Raw genomic sequence first — 17,070 nt, forward strand, 5'->3', positions numbered from 1 at the left:
ATGCCATTTACACCTGAGAAGTTGTGTAGGTACATGGGCCCAGGGTCATGAATCATGTGGGTGGGGGGGTGTCTTGGGATTCGTCCTCATTGGGAGAAGCCCAGATAGTCTCGCATGATGCTGTTGTGTAGGAGGCATTGAATTGAGACAATCTGGGACTTCTTATCCATAAAGATACTGGGGCACATGGGGACTGTGGTTTTTTGGGGTCTGTTTGTGTTTGGGTTTTCTCCAAGCCATAGATCTTGATCGTGGCAGAATCAGGCCCACACACTTTTCCACTGCCTGATTTTCATATATTAGGAAACATTTTTGCTGATTAAGAGAAAACAGTCCTTTTGTGCAGTGTTGGTATTCTGTAAGAGCAAGGGATTGATTGTTGCTGCTGGGACTGGGGCCCGCTTTTACCTCAGACCCCCCAGCTCATGGCGCCCTGATAGTCTGCCTGTTTGCCTTCAGAGTTCAGGAGGCCTTAACCTCACTCCCAGGCCTTGAATTCCTGTTGTCTCCTTAAAAGAAACAATTGTTACTTTTTGCTTTGATGTTGTATATTTGTTTCCAAAAAGAGAATTCTTTAGAGGACTGAAATGTAAATTCTGAGAAAGCCCCAAGCTCTCTCTCATCAGGGAGACCCGGGGTCTATCTGGGCCAGAAATGTGGCGGGAATGAGGAAGAACGTAGTCTAGAAGATTTGCCCTGTTCACACCGTGCCACAGAAGGGGAGACCTTTGGGTTTCTCAGAGGATGGGACAAGAAAGCAGGCAGGGGCAAGGTGGAGGGGACATACTGGATGCCTAGCACTGCACGACAGGTCATCCAAACTCCAGTTGAAACAGCTGAGACATGCATTGTGTGGTAGCTCCTGGAGTCCAAAGTCAAGATGCCAGCAGAGGCGTGCGCTCTCTGAAGCCTTCAGGGGAGGACCTTGCTTGCTTCTTCCTGGGCTCTGCTGGCAGCTGGCCATCTTGGTGCTCTTTGGCTGAAAATAGGTCACCACTCTCTTTCCTCACTCATTTCATTAGAAGCAGCAAGGATAAACCAGGCCACATCTTTCACATTGTTCTCGGAATTCTCCTCAGCTAAATATTCAAGTTCATCACTTACATGGTCTACTCTCCACCCAGCAGCCCACTTCAGTTTAGCCAGCCTCCTGACCCCTGCCCCCTGCCATTTTATAGCAAGTGCCATCATCCCTCCAATGTCCAGCAGCGTGGTCCCCACCTTCTCTGGGACCTCACCAGAAAGTGACCTGGATGTTCATCCTACCACCGACATCCTCTTAGGCCTTTCTTTTCTTCATATACCTCAGAATTCTTCGAGCCTGCATGCATTACTCAATTTCAAAACGACTCCTACATTTTAAGTAATTACCAGAGCAGGACCCTACTTCTTGGCCGTAAAATCTATATTAGTTCCCCCAGGAGCTGCTGTAACAAATGACCACAAACTGTTGCTTAAAGAGCAGAAACTTACTGTCTCATTGTTATGGCTACTGTCTCACTGGCACAGGCTACAAGTGCCAAACCGAGACGTTCCCAGGGCCATACTCTCCATGAAGGCTCTGGGGAAGGATCCTTCTTTGCTGCTTCTAATCTGGTGCTGGCTGTCGTGCTTTGTTCTTTGCCTTCTAGGTGCTTCACTCCAATCTCTGCCTCTTTTGTCACATGGTGCTCTCTGTGTGTATCTGTGTGTAAACTTCTCTCACTGTGAATGAAATGATTCCAGGCATTGGAGTAGGGCTCAACCTTAACTTCATGACATGATCTCACAGAGACCGTGCTCCAAAGTAGGTCACATTCTCAGGTATCAGGAGTTAGGACTTCTTTAGGAGGACACAATTCAACTTAAGATGGATGGTAAGAGAGGGACAGTGTGTGCAGTGTGAGGGTACATACCCCTGATCTCTTCCTCTCCAGTCCTCATTGCAGTTACCAGGTTAAGCCCATTGGGATAGTTTTCTTAGGTCTCTACTTCTTGGAAATCTTCTACTGCCTAGGGCTTAGAATCCACATTCCTTGGCCTGGTATTCAACAGTCATTATAATCAGTCTCAAATCCTCTTCAAAGAATGAGATTCTTCTAGATATCATTGTTCCTGTTAATATCTGTTTACACTTTTGTAAGGAACGAAGGTGATAATGATGGAGAGGCAAGTGCCTGGGACACAGTAGGCCCTCAGTAAAGGCTGGTAATGACTCCTGCACTCCAAATTGTTAGCTGTTCTCTGTGTCCAGTATATTTCCACCTCCAAGGGTTGAATCATGCTATTTCTGCCACTCTTTCTTATCTGCAGTTTTCAAAAAAAGCAAACTCATGACTCCTGGGCAAGTATAAACACATCAACGATTTTGCTCAACTCATGGCTTAACTAGAGAACCAGTATGATCTATAATTGGTTCAAAGTTCCTGTGGGTGGCTCAATCAATTAAGCATCTGACTCTTGATCTCAGCTCAGGTCTTGACCTTAGGGTGTTGAGTTTGGGCTCCATGCTGGGTGTGAAACCTAGTTAAAAACAAACAAATAAGCAAAGAATAAAACAAAAAACGCAAACAAACAGAAACACAAAGCTCATTTGAAATCAAATGTTGATGTGTTCAAGAGAGTAGTAAAATGTAATTTTTGAGTTCTATATTCCACGAGACAGAAAATTCGCTGAGTATCTCCAAGGCAGAGATGTGCAAAAAACCTCTCTGTCCTTAAAGTGGTGTAAAATATCACAGCTGATCATCAAGCACCGCACCACAGAGAACAATAGAACACTCCAGTAATCTCTCTTGCCTATTTCTAAATTTTGGATCATTTTCGTAGCGTTCTCTACTTTGTGATCAGAAACAGTCTCCAACAAGTATTGTTGATCCTAGAAGATTGTTTTTACTATGCATGGCCTGATCATTTATACAGATGCAGCAAGAATCTTAATTAACCGGAAAAGCCTCCTTGAGTTTGCTCGTGAAATCTAGAGCCTAATCATATTAAGCAACTATCAATTCCAAAGGAGAAACTGCTTTTGGAAATTTTCAAAATGAGTTTTGAATCAGACTTTTCAAAGCCCCTGCCATTCTTCTATCCTAGGAGGAGACCAAGGCCCAAACACTTTCTCCAATAAACTTTGCATGCTGTACCCATAAATCTCAGTGAATTTCCCTCTTCCTGAGGTCTCCAAAATTTGCCTGGGTTTCTGGACTACCTGGGAGTGGACTTCCTTACTCCCAGTGATTGGGATTCTGGAAGCCAGACATCATATTAGTTTTCTTATGAAGGTTTTGGAGACATTAGCTCCACATGTAACACCAACAATTGCTCCTTAGCATTGGTCTGATGGTCTTTGTTTAAACAACAATCACTCTCAAATATCACACTGTACATATGGCCTTGATGCAGAATCGATTTTTCCAATGATATCTTTGTAAACAAGAGGACAGAATTTTATTAAACCTATGCAAATGGTTCTATCATCATGAAAGTGAATGAAACTTAGTAGAAGCATTTGTTTCTGAATTTTGAGGGTAGGTGAAGATGAGGTAAAATTTAAAGACGGTTGTTGTGGGTTTACAAATACACAGTCTAGTAATTCGTTTAAGGAGAAAGAAATAAGGTTTCCACAAATAGCCATACAAGTAGAACATCAAACAGAATGCATCAATATTCCAAACAAATAACCACAATGGCACATCTTGAATCCGTTCACTCAGTCCAATATCATTACTTCTCACTCTGCTGGATCTTGAGTCAGTCGTCTGATTTCATGAGGTACATATGCTTCCAGACTGAGAGTCCCAGTAGTCCTGGCTTTGCTCACTGGCAGAGTCTGAGCATTGAGTCAGTGCTGCCATCTTGCAAACCTGCTCTGAAGAGTCTCTTTGAGGCAACAGTAGTTCAGAGCACGTCCTACAGTTTTTCCCCTGAAGCTCAAGACTGTGACCCTCTGGTGAAGACACAAATTCTGAGTGGTCACTTTTGGTAGATCTTCCGAGAAGCCTTAGGAGGAAGCAGAGACCTGTTTGAGAACAGGACTGAACGGTTGTGGTTCATAACCGAATATAATATTGTGGAAGTCAGTAAAAGGCTCTTTGGGGGGCATGGTCCTTATTTCATGAGGGTTTGGTCAATGTTTCCTCTGAGGTGTTCAGCCCCAAGTGCACTGTCACACCTAACACCTATATCTCTTTTGTGACATGGCTGCCATGAGCCTGCAAGAGGCAGCTCTTCTTGCACATCCATGGAGCCAGAAGATAATTTCATTAAAGCCATGTGAGTGCAGGGATATAGATAATCCAGATCCCTTATCCTGGTAGACAGCTGTGGAGGTGCTGAGTCTTCCTTTTCATGCAGTGCCCTTTGGGGGTGGAGTGAGTGGGGACAAACCAGGAAACCTTGAGTGATATCCACGTAAAAGAGATTGTTACAAAGTAGAAGTGACTAGTTTTATGTGGCACCAAAAGAGAAGGCTCCAGAATCCCTAACCCCCAACATGATGGTATTTGGGGATAAGGTAAGTGGGTTTCCATGAGTTCATGAATCTGGTGTCCTCTTGAGGGGATTAGTGCCCTTGTAAGAAGAGATAGCAGAGAGTTGCTTTTCACTCCATCATGTATGGACACGGTGAGACGGCGCCATCTGCAAATCAGGAAGTGAGCCTTCCCCAGGGAAACAAGTTGGCTGGCACATTGGACTTGGGCTGCCCAGTCTCCAGAACTGTGAGATATTAATTCCTGTTGTTCCTGCTCCCAGGCTGTGGTATTATGGCAGTCCACGCTGACTAAGACAGCATCTATGATGTGTAGATGAGCCTCAGGATGGTAATCTATGAGACTAACATTGAGGGTTGAATTATTACTGCTAATACCTATTGATCACTATGCTTTGAGTACCACTTCATGTGTACAAATTTATCTGGTTTCACAAGGACTGTCTGAAGTAAGTCTTCCATTTTAAAAATTAGGGGAATGAGTTGCAGAGAGGTTAACTCACCCAAATGTGGCAGGCTGAATGGTGGCCCCCGAAAGATGGCCACACTCTAATCCCCAGAGCCTGTGAATGTTACCTTATTCCATAAGCATCTTTGCAGGTGTGATTAAGTTAATGACTTTGAGATGGGGAGATTATTCCAGATTATCTGGGTGGGCCCCAGATGTAATCAGAAAGGTCCTTCTAAGGAGAGGCAAGAAGGCAATGTGATGAAGGCAGCAGAGATTGGTGTGATGTGGTCACAAGCCCAGGACAGCTGGCAGCTTCTAGAAGATGTAAGAGGCAAGGGATGGATTCTCTCCTGGAGCCTCCAGAAAGAACCAGCTCTGCAAGACCTTGATTTTATCTCCATAAGACTAATTCCATGCTCTTGTCCTCCATAACTGTCAGAAGATGAAGTGTATATTGTTTTCAGCTACTAATGTTTTGGGATTTGTTATGGAGGCAATAGGAACGGATCCACCAAGGTTCCAAAGACGATATGTAGAAGAAACAGGACAATGGGGGAATGATTCTTTTAAACTACTGTTATTATTTCTGCACTATTTTAATAAGTTGAGCTTTGAGATTATCTAGATCTGAGCAGCAGAAAACACCCTGAGCCCCACAAGAAGACTCCTATAGAATTCAAAGAATGTCTCTTAATGACCCCACACCTTTTGAAAATTCATTATATCCACATTTCTGTGTGTGTGTGAAATGGAAAGAATCAAAGGATAACATAAAAAAGGAAGCTGTGGCTTTGTCCACATTTATCTCTCTGCTTCTGACTATGTGGAAGGAGCAAGATCCTGGGTGGAAAGTTGTGTTTCCAGGGTTGCAGGTGGAGACAAGCGGTGGAGAGGCCTGTGGCTCACAGCATAGGTGCAAGTGGAAGGAAGCCCTCAATGATCAGGAGCGTGGCTAAGTGAACAATTCAGATATGGGGCTACACTGCTTCTATGCAGAATCTTGTAGAAGGAGATCACTCCTAACTTAGGGCTCGGGATGGGACTGATGGGGGCCACATGCTCCTTTTTGACCAAGGATCACAAGGCTGTTACCATTTGAGACCCGCATCTGATTTCTTGTGGCATCCATGGATTCTGTGTCAACTAGTCTCCTGTTCCCTCTAGGGAACTTAACAGCATACCTGAGCATAATACCTGGAGAAGCAATTAGCTGACCATGAAAACATCCAAGGACAAGTTTCACTCAAGGAATATGTAGCTTGAAATGAAACTAGGAAATGGTAGAGATATTTTGGGGAGGAAATATGATTCTAGCTCTCCTCTAGACTTTTCTGTATGCAGCCTCATCAAGACCAAGTTCATGGGTATGTGACCTGTGCCGTTGCACAGGGCCCTGTACTTAGAAGGGTTTACTGTTCTATTGATGTCATCTTGAAATTCTTAATTTTTTTTGTTTGTTTTTGACAAAGGGCCTGGCATATTCCTTTTGTGCCAGACTTTGCAAATTACATAGCTGGTCCCTGGTCTGTGTCTTTATTGCAAGTTGGAAAACAGTTACCTGGGGCCCTCCAAGTCATTAGCACCAATAACTGGTCTAATGATATGGACCAATAATATAGTATTAATACAATAATTTCCAGAGATAGCTGCTTCCCTCCATGGGTTGCCACCCCATTGTCCACTACTTCCTGCCACATTTAGTTCTCTTAGTACCCACCTTCAAGTGTGAGCATCAACTAATCCCATGTCTCAATGTAGTGAACAAAAATATATAATCAAAAACATTATAATTTTATGATGATGCAAGAGACGATTGGAACAGCTGGTCAACCATGAGAGGTTTGACCATCTGCCTATCATCTCAAAGTTTCCAGAGCTGGTTGGAATGGATGCACTGGCTAAATCTGGGAAAATCTACCTGTGCCTGGGTCTGGGGTAGAGGAAAGTAGGAAGGTTGTAGGGGAAAGTTTGATCTCCTCCCTGGGTGCATCTTTTCTTGTCAGGTCATGCATATTTTGGGTCTTGAAAGAACCATATGAAGAAAACTAGAGAAGGTGTATGGTCATTGGAAGACTTTTCCAGGCCACATCTTCCTTTTTTTCCTCTTGGCTCCCAATCGTTTAGACTCTTGGCTTTGTACCTGAAGGTCTGGTAAATTTTTAATGAGTAACTTGAGACCTTCATGAAAGACTATCATGAAAACCCATATGATACAATCACTGGGAAGCATCCCAGGCTCTAAATTTGGACACATCTAGCCACCCATTTGAGTTTCTTCTTCCTAGAATCACCCCAGAGTCACCCACTCCATGCAGGAAAGATGATCCAACACCATGCCTGGCTCTGTGTGCATGATTTGTGTCATGTAATAAGCGCCTTTGGGATCCACCAGTATAACCCCAAACAACAAATATAGGTTTGGAAAATTTGGTGTGACAGCAGGCACATGGAGAAAAAGCTTACACCTTGGTAAAACTAAAGGACTCCTCCAATTATAGGGCAATATTTCTGTCTCTTTAAAGCCAAATAGTTTCTTCACTAGCTCCACCCAATCTGAGCTTCCTGTCTCAGAGGTTTAAAGGGTGCAAACACTTTTTCCTCTCAGTTAAACAAAAGCAGCAGCTCAAACAGCTTCTTTGGAGAATACTCGGGAACTCATCAGCTCCTTCAAAAGAAGGTGAGCCTGGCCTAGGGCAATAGAGCCGGGAGGGGCCTCAGGACACAGGGCTGTGCATGGGTGTGGGTTCTGGTCTGAGAGGGGACCAAGTACCGTGCCAGCAGCCCAGCAAACAGGATGCTGCCACAGGGGTCCTGGGGGAGGAAGAGTGGGAGTAAGGAGATTGATTGGCCCACGTCCACACATCTCCTATTTATCAGGACAAACTTGCTGAACAGCATATCTTCCGTCAGTTGCTGTCATGACAGAGTGAGTGCTGCCTGACACCCCATCCATTTCCCTTACTGGGAAACTAGTGTCCTCAAGGCAGGTCTTTAGAGCTGGAAGGCAATTTAGAGACCAGTCTATCCCAATCCATCTTTTTTCCTGAAAGAAAATCCGAATCCCAGATGGTGTGCGTGTGGTTTTATCAAATTCCCCGGGATACCCAGGTCACAAATGGCACAGGAAGCCTAGAATTCAGCTGGCTGTGTCCTTTCCAACATGTAAGAGAGAAATGGTGTGATCGACAGTGTAACAGAGGAGGTAAGGAAGGGGTGCCATGGGGGAGAGAATGAACTATTCTATAGAAAACAAATGTGCGTGAAGCCCTTTGTTTGCCTTCCCTAATTCCAGGGTTGCTACCAGTTCATGTTTTTGGACAGAGAGTGAACTACCTCCCCTGGCCTCCCATGATCTATTTCTGATCCAATGTAAACAGAAATGTAGAATCAAGGACCTGAGAAGGAACCAAGAAGAGACCAGAGCGTGCAAGGTTTATGCATGAGTGTAGGGTCAGACATACTTTGCATTGGATCCCTTCTCTGCCCAAAGCCCATTAGCGCAGTGACCTTGGGCAACTTTCTCCGCATTTCTGAGCCACATCAATCTCCTCATTTCAAAAATTAGAGTGGGGGCGCCTATCTGGCTCGTTGGAAGAGCATGGGACTCTTGATCTCAGGGTTGTGAGTTTGAGCCTCATGCTGGGTGTAGAGATTAAATACATACATACATACATACATACATACATACACTTTAAACATTAGGATACTAAAAAGTATTACATTACTAGAATACTAAAAATTTTATCACTTTATCAGTAATTATTTACATATGTATGTCTGGAAGATAAAGGTCATTAAAATATACCATAATCAGAGTTGAAAAAGCAATTAGAATTTTTAAAAAATTACCAGGTGTATTCCAATTCCCAGATCGTCTCCTAGAATTTAAAATTGAAATCAGCTCCAAATACGGTTCATAAATTTCGATTCTTTCATATCTCTTAAGTTTAATTTGATAAATAAGTTTTCACCTTCCTGTTTCTTTTTGTAAAATGATTTTGGTTAAGAAATGGTTGGTCCTTTTTCCAAGAGAATTGGACAGTGTACATTTTGCTCATTAAATCCTCAAGACGTCATATGACATGTTCTTCTAGTTTCAGTGTTTGTATAAATTTAAATTGAAGGAGAGGTTTGATCAGATTAAGGCTTGCCTGGTTAGTTGGGTGACAATATTCCATAGGTGCAGTTGTAAACGTCCATCAGAAGGCACCTTATATATTCTTCTGTCTCTTTCTGTAATGTAGCAAACTGTAATGATAGTCTAGAGTAACTTTCTTTCATTAACAGTCACAAATAATAATATTATAATTCTATCATTCTTTCTTCATTTATTGGATGGCATAATCCTTTAAAAAGAAAGTTCCCCTGAATCATACTTTCATTTCCATAAGGTGTAGTTAATAAGACAAAAGGAATGCTTGAATCTTTTTTTGTCCATGTTCAGACTGATGACATCATTTCCTAGCATACCCTAAAGAGAACACTTCACTTCTTTTGCGATGTTGGTATTGTTATGAATTCATGAACTTCAACATATTTGATGAATTTCAATCCATTGAAATTATTAGTCTCATTGGTACTCAAATTACCCCATCTCTGTCCAGTCAGCCTCTTCAAGTTGGCCCTGTACTCCTTTCGGTAAGATCCGAACATTTTTTTGAGAGTGCTGCTATAAACATTGGGGTACAAGTGCCCCTATGCATCAGCACTCCTGTATCCCTTGGATAAATTCCTAGCAGTGCTATTGCTGGGTCATAGGGTAGGTCTATTTTTAATTTTCTGAGGAACCTCCACACTGCTTTCCAGAGAGGCTGCACCAATTTGAATTCCCACCAACAGTGCAAGAGGGTTCCCGTTTCTCCACATCCTCTCCAGCATCTATAGTCTCCTGATTTGTTCATTTTGGCCACTCTGACTGGCGTGAGGTGATATCTGAGTGTGGTTTTGATTTGTATTTCCCTGATAAGGAGCGACGTTGAACATCTTTTCATGTGCCTGTTGGCCATCCGGATGTCTTCTTTAGAGAAGTGTCTTTTCATGTTTTCTGCCCATTTCTTCACTGGGTTATTTGTTTTTTGGGTGTGGAGTTTGGTGAGCTCTTTATAGATTTTGGATACTAGCCCTTTGTCCGATATGTCATTTGCAAATATCTTTTCCCATTCTGTTGGTTGCCTTTTAGTTTTGTTGGTTGTTTCCTTTGCTGTGCAGAAGCTTTTTATCTTCATAAGGTCCCAGTAATTCACTTTTGCTTTTAATTCCCTTGCCTTTGGGGATGTGTCGAGTAAGAGATTGCTACGACTGAGGTCAGAGAGGTCTTTTCCTGCTTTCTCCTCTAAGGTTTTGATGGTTTCCTGTCTCACATTCAGGTCCTTTATCCATTTTGAGTTTATTTTTGTGAATGGTGTGAGAAAGTGGTCTAGTTTCAACCTTCTGCATGTTGCTGTCCAGTTCTCCCAGCACCATTTGTTAAAGAGTACTGTCTTTTTTCCATTGGATGTTCTTTCCTGCTTTGTCAAAGATGAGTTGGCCATACGTTTGTGGGTCTAGTTCTGGGGTTTCTATTCTATTCCATTGGTCTATGTGTCTGTTTTCGTGCCAATACCATACTGTCTTGATGATAACAGCTTTGTAGTAGAGGCTAAAGTCTGGGATTGTGATGCCTCCTGCTTTGGTCTTTCTTCAAAATTACTTTGGCTATTCGGGGCCTTTTGTGGTTCCATATGAATTTTAGGATTGCTTGTTCTAGTTTCGAGAAGAATGCTGGTGCAATTTTGACTGGGATTGCATTGAATGTGTAGATAGCTTTGGGTAGTATTGACATTTTGACAATATTTATTCTTCCAATCCATGAGCAGGGAATGTCTTTCCATTTCTTTATATCTTCTTCAATTACCTTCATGAGCTTTCTATAGTTTTCAGCATACAGATCTTTTACATCTTTGGTTAGATTTATTCCTAGGTATTTTATGCTTCTTGGTGCAATTGTGAATGGGATCAGTTTCTGTATTTGTCTTTCTGTTGCTTCATTATTAGTGTATAAGAATGCAACTGATTTCTGTACATTGATTTTGTATCCTGCAACTTTGCTGAATTCATGTATCAGTTCTAGCAGACGTTTGGTGGAGTCTATCGGATTTTCCATGTATAATATCATGTCATCTGCAAAAAGCGAAAGCTTGACTTCATCTTTGCCAATTTTGATGCCTTTGATTTTCTTTTGTTGTCTGATTGCTGATGCTAGAACTTCCACCACTATGTTAAACAACAGCGGTGAGAGTGGACATCCCTGTCGTGTTCCTGATCTCAGGGAAAAAGCTCTCAGATTTTCCCCGTTGAGGATGATGTTAGCTGTGGGCTTTTCATAAATGGCTTTTATGATCTTTAAGTATGTTCCTTCTATCCCGACTTTCTCAAGGGTTTTTATTAAGAAATGGTGCTGGATTTTGTCAAAGGCCTTTTCTGCATCGATTGACAGGATCATATGTTTCTTCTCTTTTTTTTTGTTAATGTGATGTATCACGTTGATTGATTTGGGAATGTTGAACCAGCCCTGCATCCCAGGAATGAATCCCACTTGAACATGGTGAATAATTCTTTTTATATGCCATTGAATTCGATTTGCTAGTATCTTATTGAGAATTTTTGCATCCATATTCATCAGGGATATTAGCCTGTAGTTCTCTTTTTTTACTGGGTCTCTGTCTGGTTTAGGAATCAAAGTAATACTGGCTTCATAGAATGAGTCTGGAAGTTTTCCTTCCCTTTCTATTTCTTGGAATAGCTTGAGAAGGATAGGTATTATCTCTGCTTTAAACGTCTGGTAGAACTCCCCTGGGAAGCCATCTGGTCCTGGACTCTTATTTGTTGGGAGATTTTTGATAACTGATTCAATTTCTTTGCTGGTTATGGGTCTGTTCAAGCTTTCTATTTCCTCCTTATTGAGTTTTGGAAGAGTGTGGGTGTTTAGGAATTTGTCCATTTCTTCCAGGTTGTCCAATTTGTTGGCATATAATTTTTCATAGTATTCCCTGATAATTGTTTGTATCTCTGAGGGATTGTTTGTAATAATTCCATTTTCATTCATGATTTTATCTATTTGGGTCATCTCCCTTTTCTTTTTGAGAAGCCTGGCTAGTGGTTTGTCAATTTTGTTTATTTTTTCAAAAAACCAACTCTTGGTTTCGTTGATCTGCTCTACAGTTTTTTTAGTTTCTATATTGTTTATTTCTGCTCTGATCTTTATTATTTCTCTTCTTCTGCTGGGTTTAGGCTGCTTTTGCTGTTCTGCTTCTATTTCCTTTAGGTGTGCTGTTAGATTTTGTATTTGGGATTTTTCTTGTTTCTTGAGATAGGCCTGGATTGCAATGTATTTTCCTCTCAGGACTGCCTTCGCTGTATCCCAAAGCGTTTGGATTGTTGTATTTTCATTTTCGTTTGTTTCCATATATTTTTTAATTTCTTCCCTAATTGCCTGGTTGACCCACTCATTCGTTAGTAGGGTGTTCTTTAACCTCCATGCTTTTGGAGGTTTTCCAGACTTTTTCCTGTGGTTGATTTCAAGCTTCATAGCACTGTGGTCTGAAAGTATGCATGGTATAATTTCAATTCTTGTAAACTTATGAAGGGCTGTTTTGTGACCCAGTATATGATCTATCTTGGAGAATATTCCATGTGCACTTGAGAAGAAAGTATATTCTGTTGCTTTGGGATGCAGAGTTCTAAATATATCTGTGAAGTCCATCTGATCCAACAAACATTTTTTTTTTACAGTAATCTCTGCACCCAATGTGGGGCTAGAACTCATGAACGTGGGATCAAGAGATGCATGCTGCATTGACAGAGCTAGCCAGGCATCCCACGGTCTGAGTAGTTTTTGATAGAATCCTCACTTTCTAGTATGACTAGATAGTGTAGGATCCACTTGCACGTTTCTTGGCCCAGATCTGGAATCGGTACATTCTCCTAAGAGTCCCAATATTTTTGGTGGGAAATGGCATTTGAAGAGCACAGTGTGGGCACTAAGGGTGCTCATTGTCACTGGGCTTGTCCTTGGGCTTCAAAACTACACATGTGCACAAAAAGCTAAGAATAGGACAGGATTCCTGAAAGCAATTTAAGATTTTCTTGGCGTTTTTTCCCCCTATTTGGCCTTACACTATATCCCATTAGGACAAGAGCCAATGAAGCAACTTTATTTTCAAGTTTCTTGGACCAATTCTTTGTGTGGTTTGTCTATTACACCAAATACTATGTATTGCATTTGCTTTTGATTTTTACTAGCTATCTGAAAATATAGTTTTTGTTGTATAATTATGTAAGCTATTTACAGATGTTCCTCACTATCCACAAGCAGAACGTTCCTATGAAATCCTTTGTGAAACAAAATGACATAAAGGAGAGAAGCAATTACCATGAATGTACATGGAAAAAGGGTGTGCATTCCTAGATCTCCCCCAAATAACCTCCCTTATGTGTTTCTGATACTTTTAGACACAACTTGTTAACAGATGCACACATTCAATTGAGAGAAAGCCCACGTGCTCATCTGGCTCACAGCTGTGGTGACTGGATGGTGAACCCCTGTGTGAGGTTCCCGGGGAAGGTGATTGGCAGCTGGCGTGGACAAGGGCCCACTCGGCCTCTCCATTAGCTCAACTGGCTGTGAAACAAATGTGGAATGCTGTATTCGTGTTAAGCTTTTTTTTGTACAAATGAAAAATCCTCTTTGAATTTATGTCAGCCAGCAACAACAGGTACACATGTAGGTGTTTCATAAAGGAAAAGAGCTGTAATTCGAACTCTCAAAAAGAAGGAAGTACATGCTTTCAAGACAAATCTATGACATCTAAGTATACTCAGAGTAGTTTCCAGCTTCTACCCTGCCCCCGCCTTATTCCTCCCATCCCTCTGTCAGTAACTTCTTTGGTGACGGTTCAGATGATCTGTCATTGCTTTTTCATGTGCATGAAATATATGTTGTATTTTGTACCTACAGTTCATGTTCCTCCCCATTAGAGAAATGACAGTAAACTCAATATTATTTTCTTCACTTTGCCTTGTTTTTTGCTTAATGAAATATCCTGGAGATCTCTCCATCCCAGCATAGAGAGGTATTTCTTATTCCTTTCTATAGTTGGATAGTACATCGCTGTGTGTATGTACCTTGGTTTATTCAATCAGACCCCTACTAGTGGGCATTTGGTAGGTTTTTGGTCTTTAATTATTACAAATAGTGACGCAGAGAATAAAATATGCCTAATCTTTTCCTGTGTTTTTGTCAGTGTAGCTCTGGGATATAAGGAAGGGGAACTTCTTCCTCTACCCTTCAAGGTCTTCCAGCTGCACTAAGAATTACATTCACTTGAGGCAGATTAATAAGAGAAAAAAAAAAGCAGTGTGCACAGATGCTCAGTAATGAAACTAAGTCCAAGAGAGATGACCAAGGCAGGCAGTTTTTATACTTTTTAGGCAAAGAGACGATGGATCTGTGAGGGATTGACAAAACAAGGAAAACTTAACTTTGGGAGCATCTGTTAGGGAGGAATTCTAAAGAGACTTTGGGCTGAGGTAGTAAATTAGAAAGTAGTGGGCTGTTTATACAGTCTTCTTGGCTCTAAATCTCCCATCCCTTGTCATGAGAGTGTCTCTTTACCTCCTGGACAGCAAGGGGACCTTTTACATGGGAGATTTGTTTCCTGCTTGCAGGGGGACAGAAGAGGGTCTTAGTAATCTTCCCACACAGGATGTGTCTTAAGGTACTTTTATATGAAATAGTCAGTATGCCAAAGTTGCACGTTTAGGGGTGACCTGCCCTTGACCACTACAGGCATAAATCCTAAAATTGGGACTCACAATCCAAGAATAAATGTATATGTGATTTGTATGATATTGCTAATTTCTCCCCTGTAGGTTTTAGACTGTTTTTCTATTCTCATTAACCATGGAGAAGAGAACCTGTTTCCTCTAAACCTTTACCAACTGATTATAGCAGCAAATTTTTGCACTTTTGCCAAATCTGTAAGTGGAGAAATAGTATCTCAGTGTAATCTTAATTTGTTATATTTAGTTTTTTCTTTTCCTTTGTTGGGTTTATATTTCTCTACTTTAAGTGAGTGTTCATATATTTTTATATAGTTGAGGAGCATTGGCATTTCTTTTTTTTTCTTTGAACTGTTTATTCATATGTCTTGCTCCATTTTCTATCGAGCTATTGGACATTTGTCTCTGTACCTTTAGGTATTCTTTGTATAAGAGGAGAATTAACCCTCTTTGATATAGTCTGACATTCGTATTTTAATTGTCCATGGTGTTCGTTGTCTCCCATTGTCTTTTAGGTCCTTATGTAGTCAGATGTATGAATCCTTTTCCTTACAATCTTTCAAATCTTAGAAGGTGTTGCCCCGCCCCTAGGTTACAAAGGATTGGTCTGAGTTTCTTCTAGTATTTATGTGGATTGATTTTTAGTGTTTATATTTCTAACATATTTAGCATGTGAATGGCATGAAGATGTGGGTGCAGTTTTGTCTTTTTCTGTGTGGTTTTTTAGTTATCCCAATGCTGGTTATTAGTCCATCTTTCTCCTCATTGCTGTGAGATGTTGCCTTAGGGAAGAGAAATGTAACACGATACAATTGAACTGGATGCTCATGAATATAGTAGACCAATTTGGTCTATTTCTGAATTGTCCAGTTTTGTTTTCGGTTTCTCTATGTTCACACACTCTTCATACTGCCTTAATTATAGGGGCTAAAATATTTTGCTATCTGGTAGAGATGGCCCTCCCTCTTCGTTCTTCTCTTTGTTGACTCTACAGGCTAATTTCCTTTCTATATTCTTCCAAATTAAGTTTACAGTCAACTATTTTAGCTGCAGAGAAAAAAAAAATGGAGACAAATTTTTTAAAATTTATATTTTTATAAAATCACATTAAAGAAGTATCTATTAAAACAGTGTTGAATTTGGGGTAATGTCTGTTTTGCATCAAGGTATTTTTCTTCTTAAATCTACTAAAGGGGATGTGTTGTAACAATCCATTTTCTCATATTGAACCACCCTACTATTTCTGAAATAAATCACATTTAATTGTGGGGTTTTACTTTTTAGTGTCTGACAATTTATTTGGGATTTTTGCAATAGTATTCGCAAATGAGACATGTCTGTACCTTTATTTATTGGTGAAATCTTTGTTAGCCTTTGGGATCAATATCATACATATGTCATAGAAAGAACTGGAAAGATTTCTTTCTGTTTTAAGTCATCAGGAATAGTTGAAGAAAAGTTAAGTGAGATCCCCATGAAGTCATCTGGACCTGGTACTCTTTTGTAGGGGAACTCTTTAACTACTTTAATGTTTCTTCCATAGTGAGTGAATTGTTTCATCTTTTTGTCTTTATGGGACCCACATGGATAGTACACTACTGCAGGTTTTCATGGAGAAACACAAAGGAGATAAGAGGAATGTGATGGTTTCCACTTACCTTCGTTGACTCTTTTTCTTCTCCTTCTCTTTTTTACACCCCACAGCCACTAGTAGTGACATGGCAGACCCTCAGGACAACACTCTGAGGATTGTTTTGGTGGGGAAAACTGGAAGTGGGAAGAGCGCAACGGCCAACACCATCCTGGGGAGTAGAGTCTTTGAGTCTAGAGTTGGTCCCTATACTGTCACCGTCAAGTGTCAAAAAGCATCCAAGGAATGGAAGGGGAGGAAACTTGTTGTTGTTGACACCCCAGGGCTCTTTGACACCAAGAAGACCCTGGATACCACGTGCAGGGAAATCAGCCAGTGTGTCCTCTACTCCTGCCCTGGGCCCCACGCCATCATCTTGGTCCTCCAGGTGGGCCTCTACAGGGAAGAAGAGCAGAAGACCGTGGCATTGATCAAGGCTGTCTTTGGGAAGCCAGCCTTGAAGCACATGATCGTGTTGTTCACTCGCAAAGATGACTTGCAGGAGAAGAGCCTGAGTGACTTCTTGGCAGATTCAGATGTGAAGCTAAGAAACATCATCAGCGAGTGTGGGAACCGCTACTGTGCCTTCAACAACAGAGCCTCAGAGGCCGAGAAGGAAGCTCAAGTGCAGGAGCTGGTGGAGCTGATAGAGGAGATGGTGCGGAGCAACGGAGGGGCTTACTTTACCGATGCCATTTACAA

The 17,070-nt window shown here is 41.3% G+C and overlaps 1 protein-coding gene across 1 annotated transcript; it reads left to right on the plus strand.

Annotated features, from left to right (window-relative positions):
* Positions 1-7,623: 7,623 nt before the first annotated feature.
* Positions 7,624-17,065, plus strand: LOC128313846 (GTPase IMAP family member 7-like; the record flags this gene model as incomplete). Its single annotated transcript, XM_053214004.1, has 2 exons — positions 7,624-8,121; positions 16,443-17,065. Coding segments are annotated over exons 1-2 (759 nt in total), but the record flags the coding sequence as incomplete, so codon positions are not given.
* Between the last annotated feature and the right edge of the window lie 5 nt (positions 17,066-17,070).

This window comes from Acinonyx jubatus, unplaced genomic scaffold, assembly GCF_027475565.1.
Source record: "Acinonyx jubatus isolate Ajub_Pintada_27869175 unplaced genomic scaffold, VMU_Ajub_asm_v1.0 scaffold_101, whole genome shotgun sequence".
NCBI classification, from domain to species: domain Eukaryota; kingdom Metazoa; phylum Chordata; class Mammalia; order Carnivora; family Felidae; genus Acinonyx; species Acinonyx jubatus.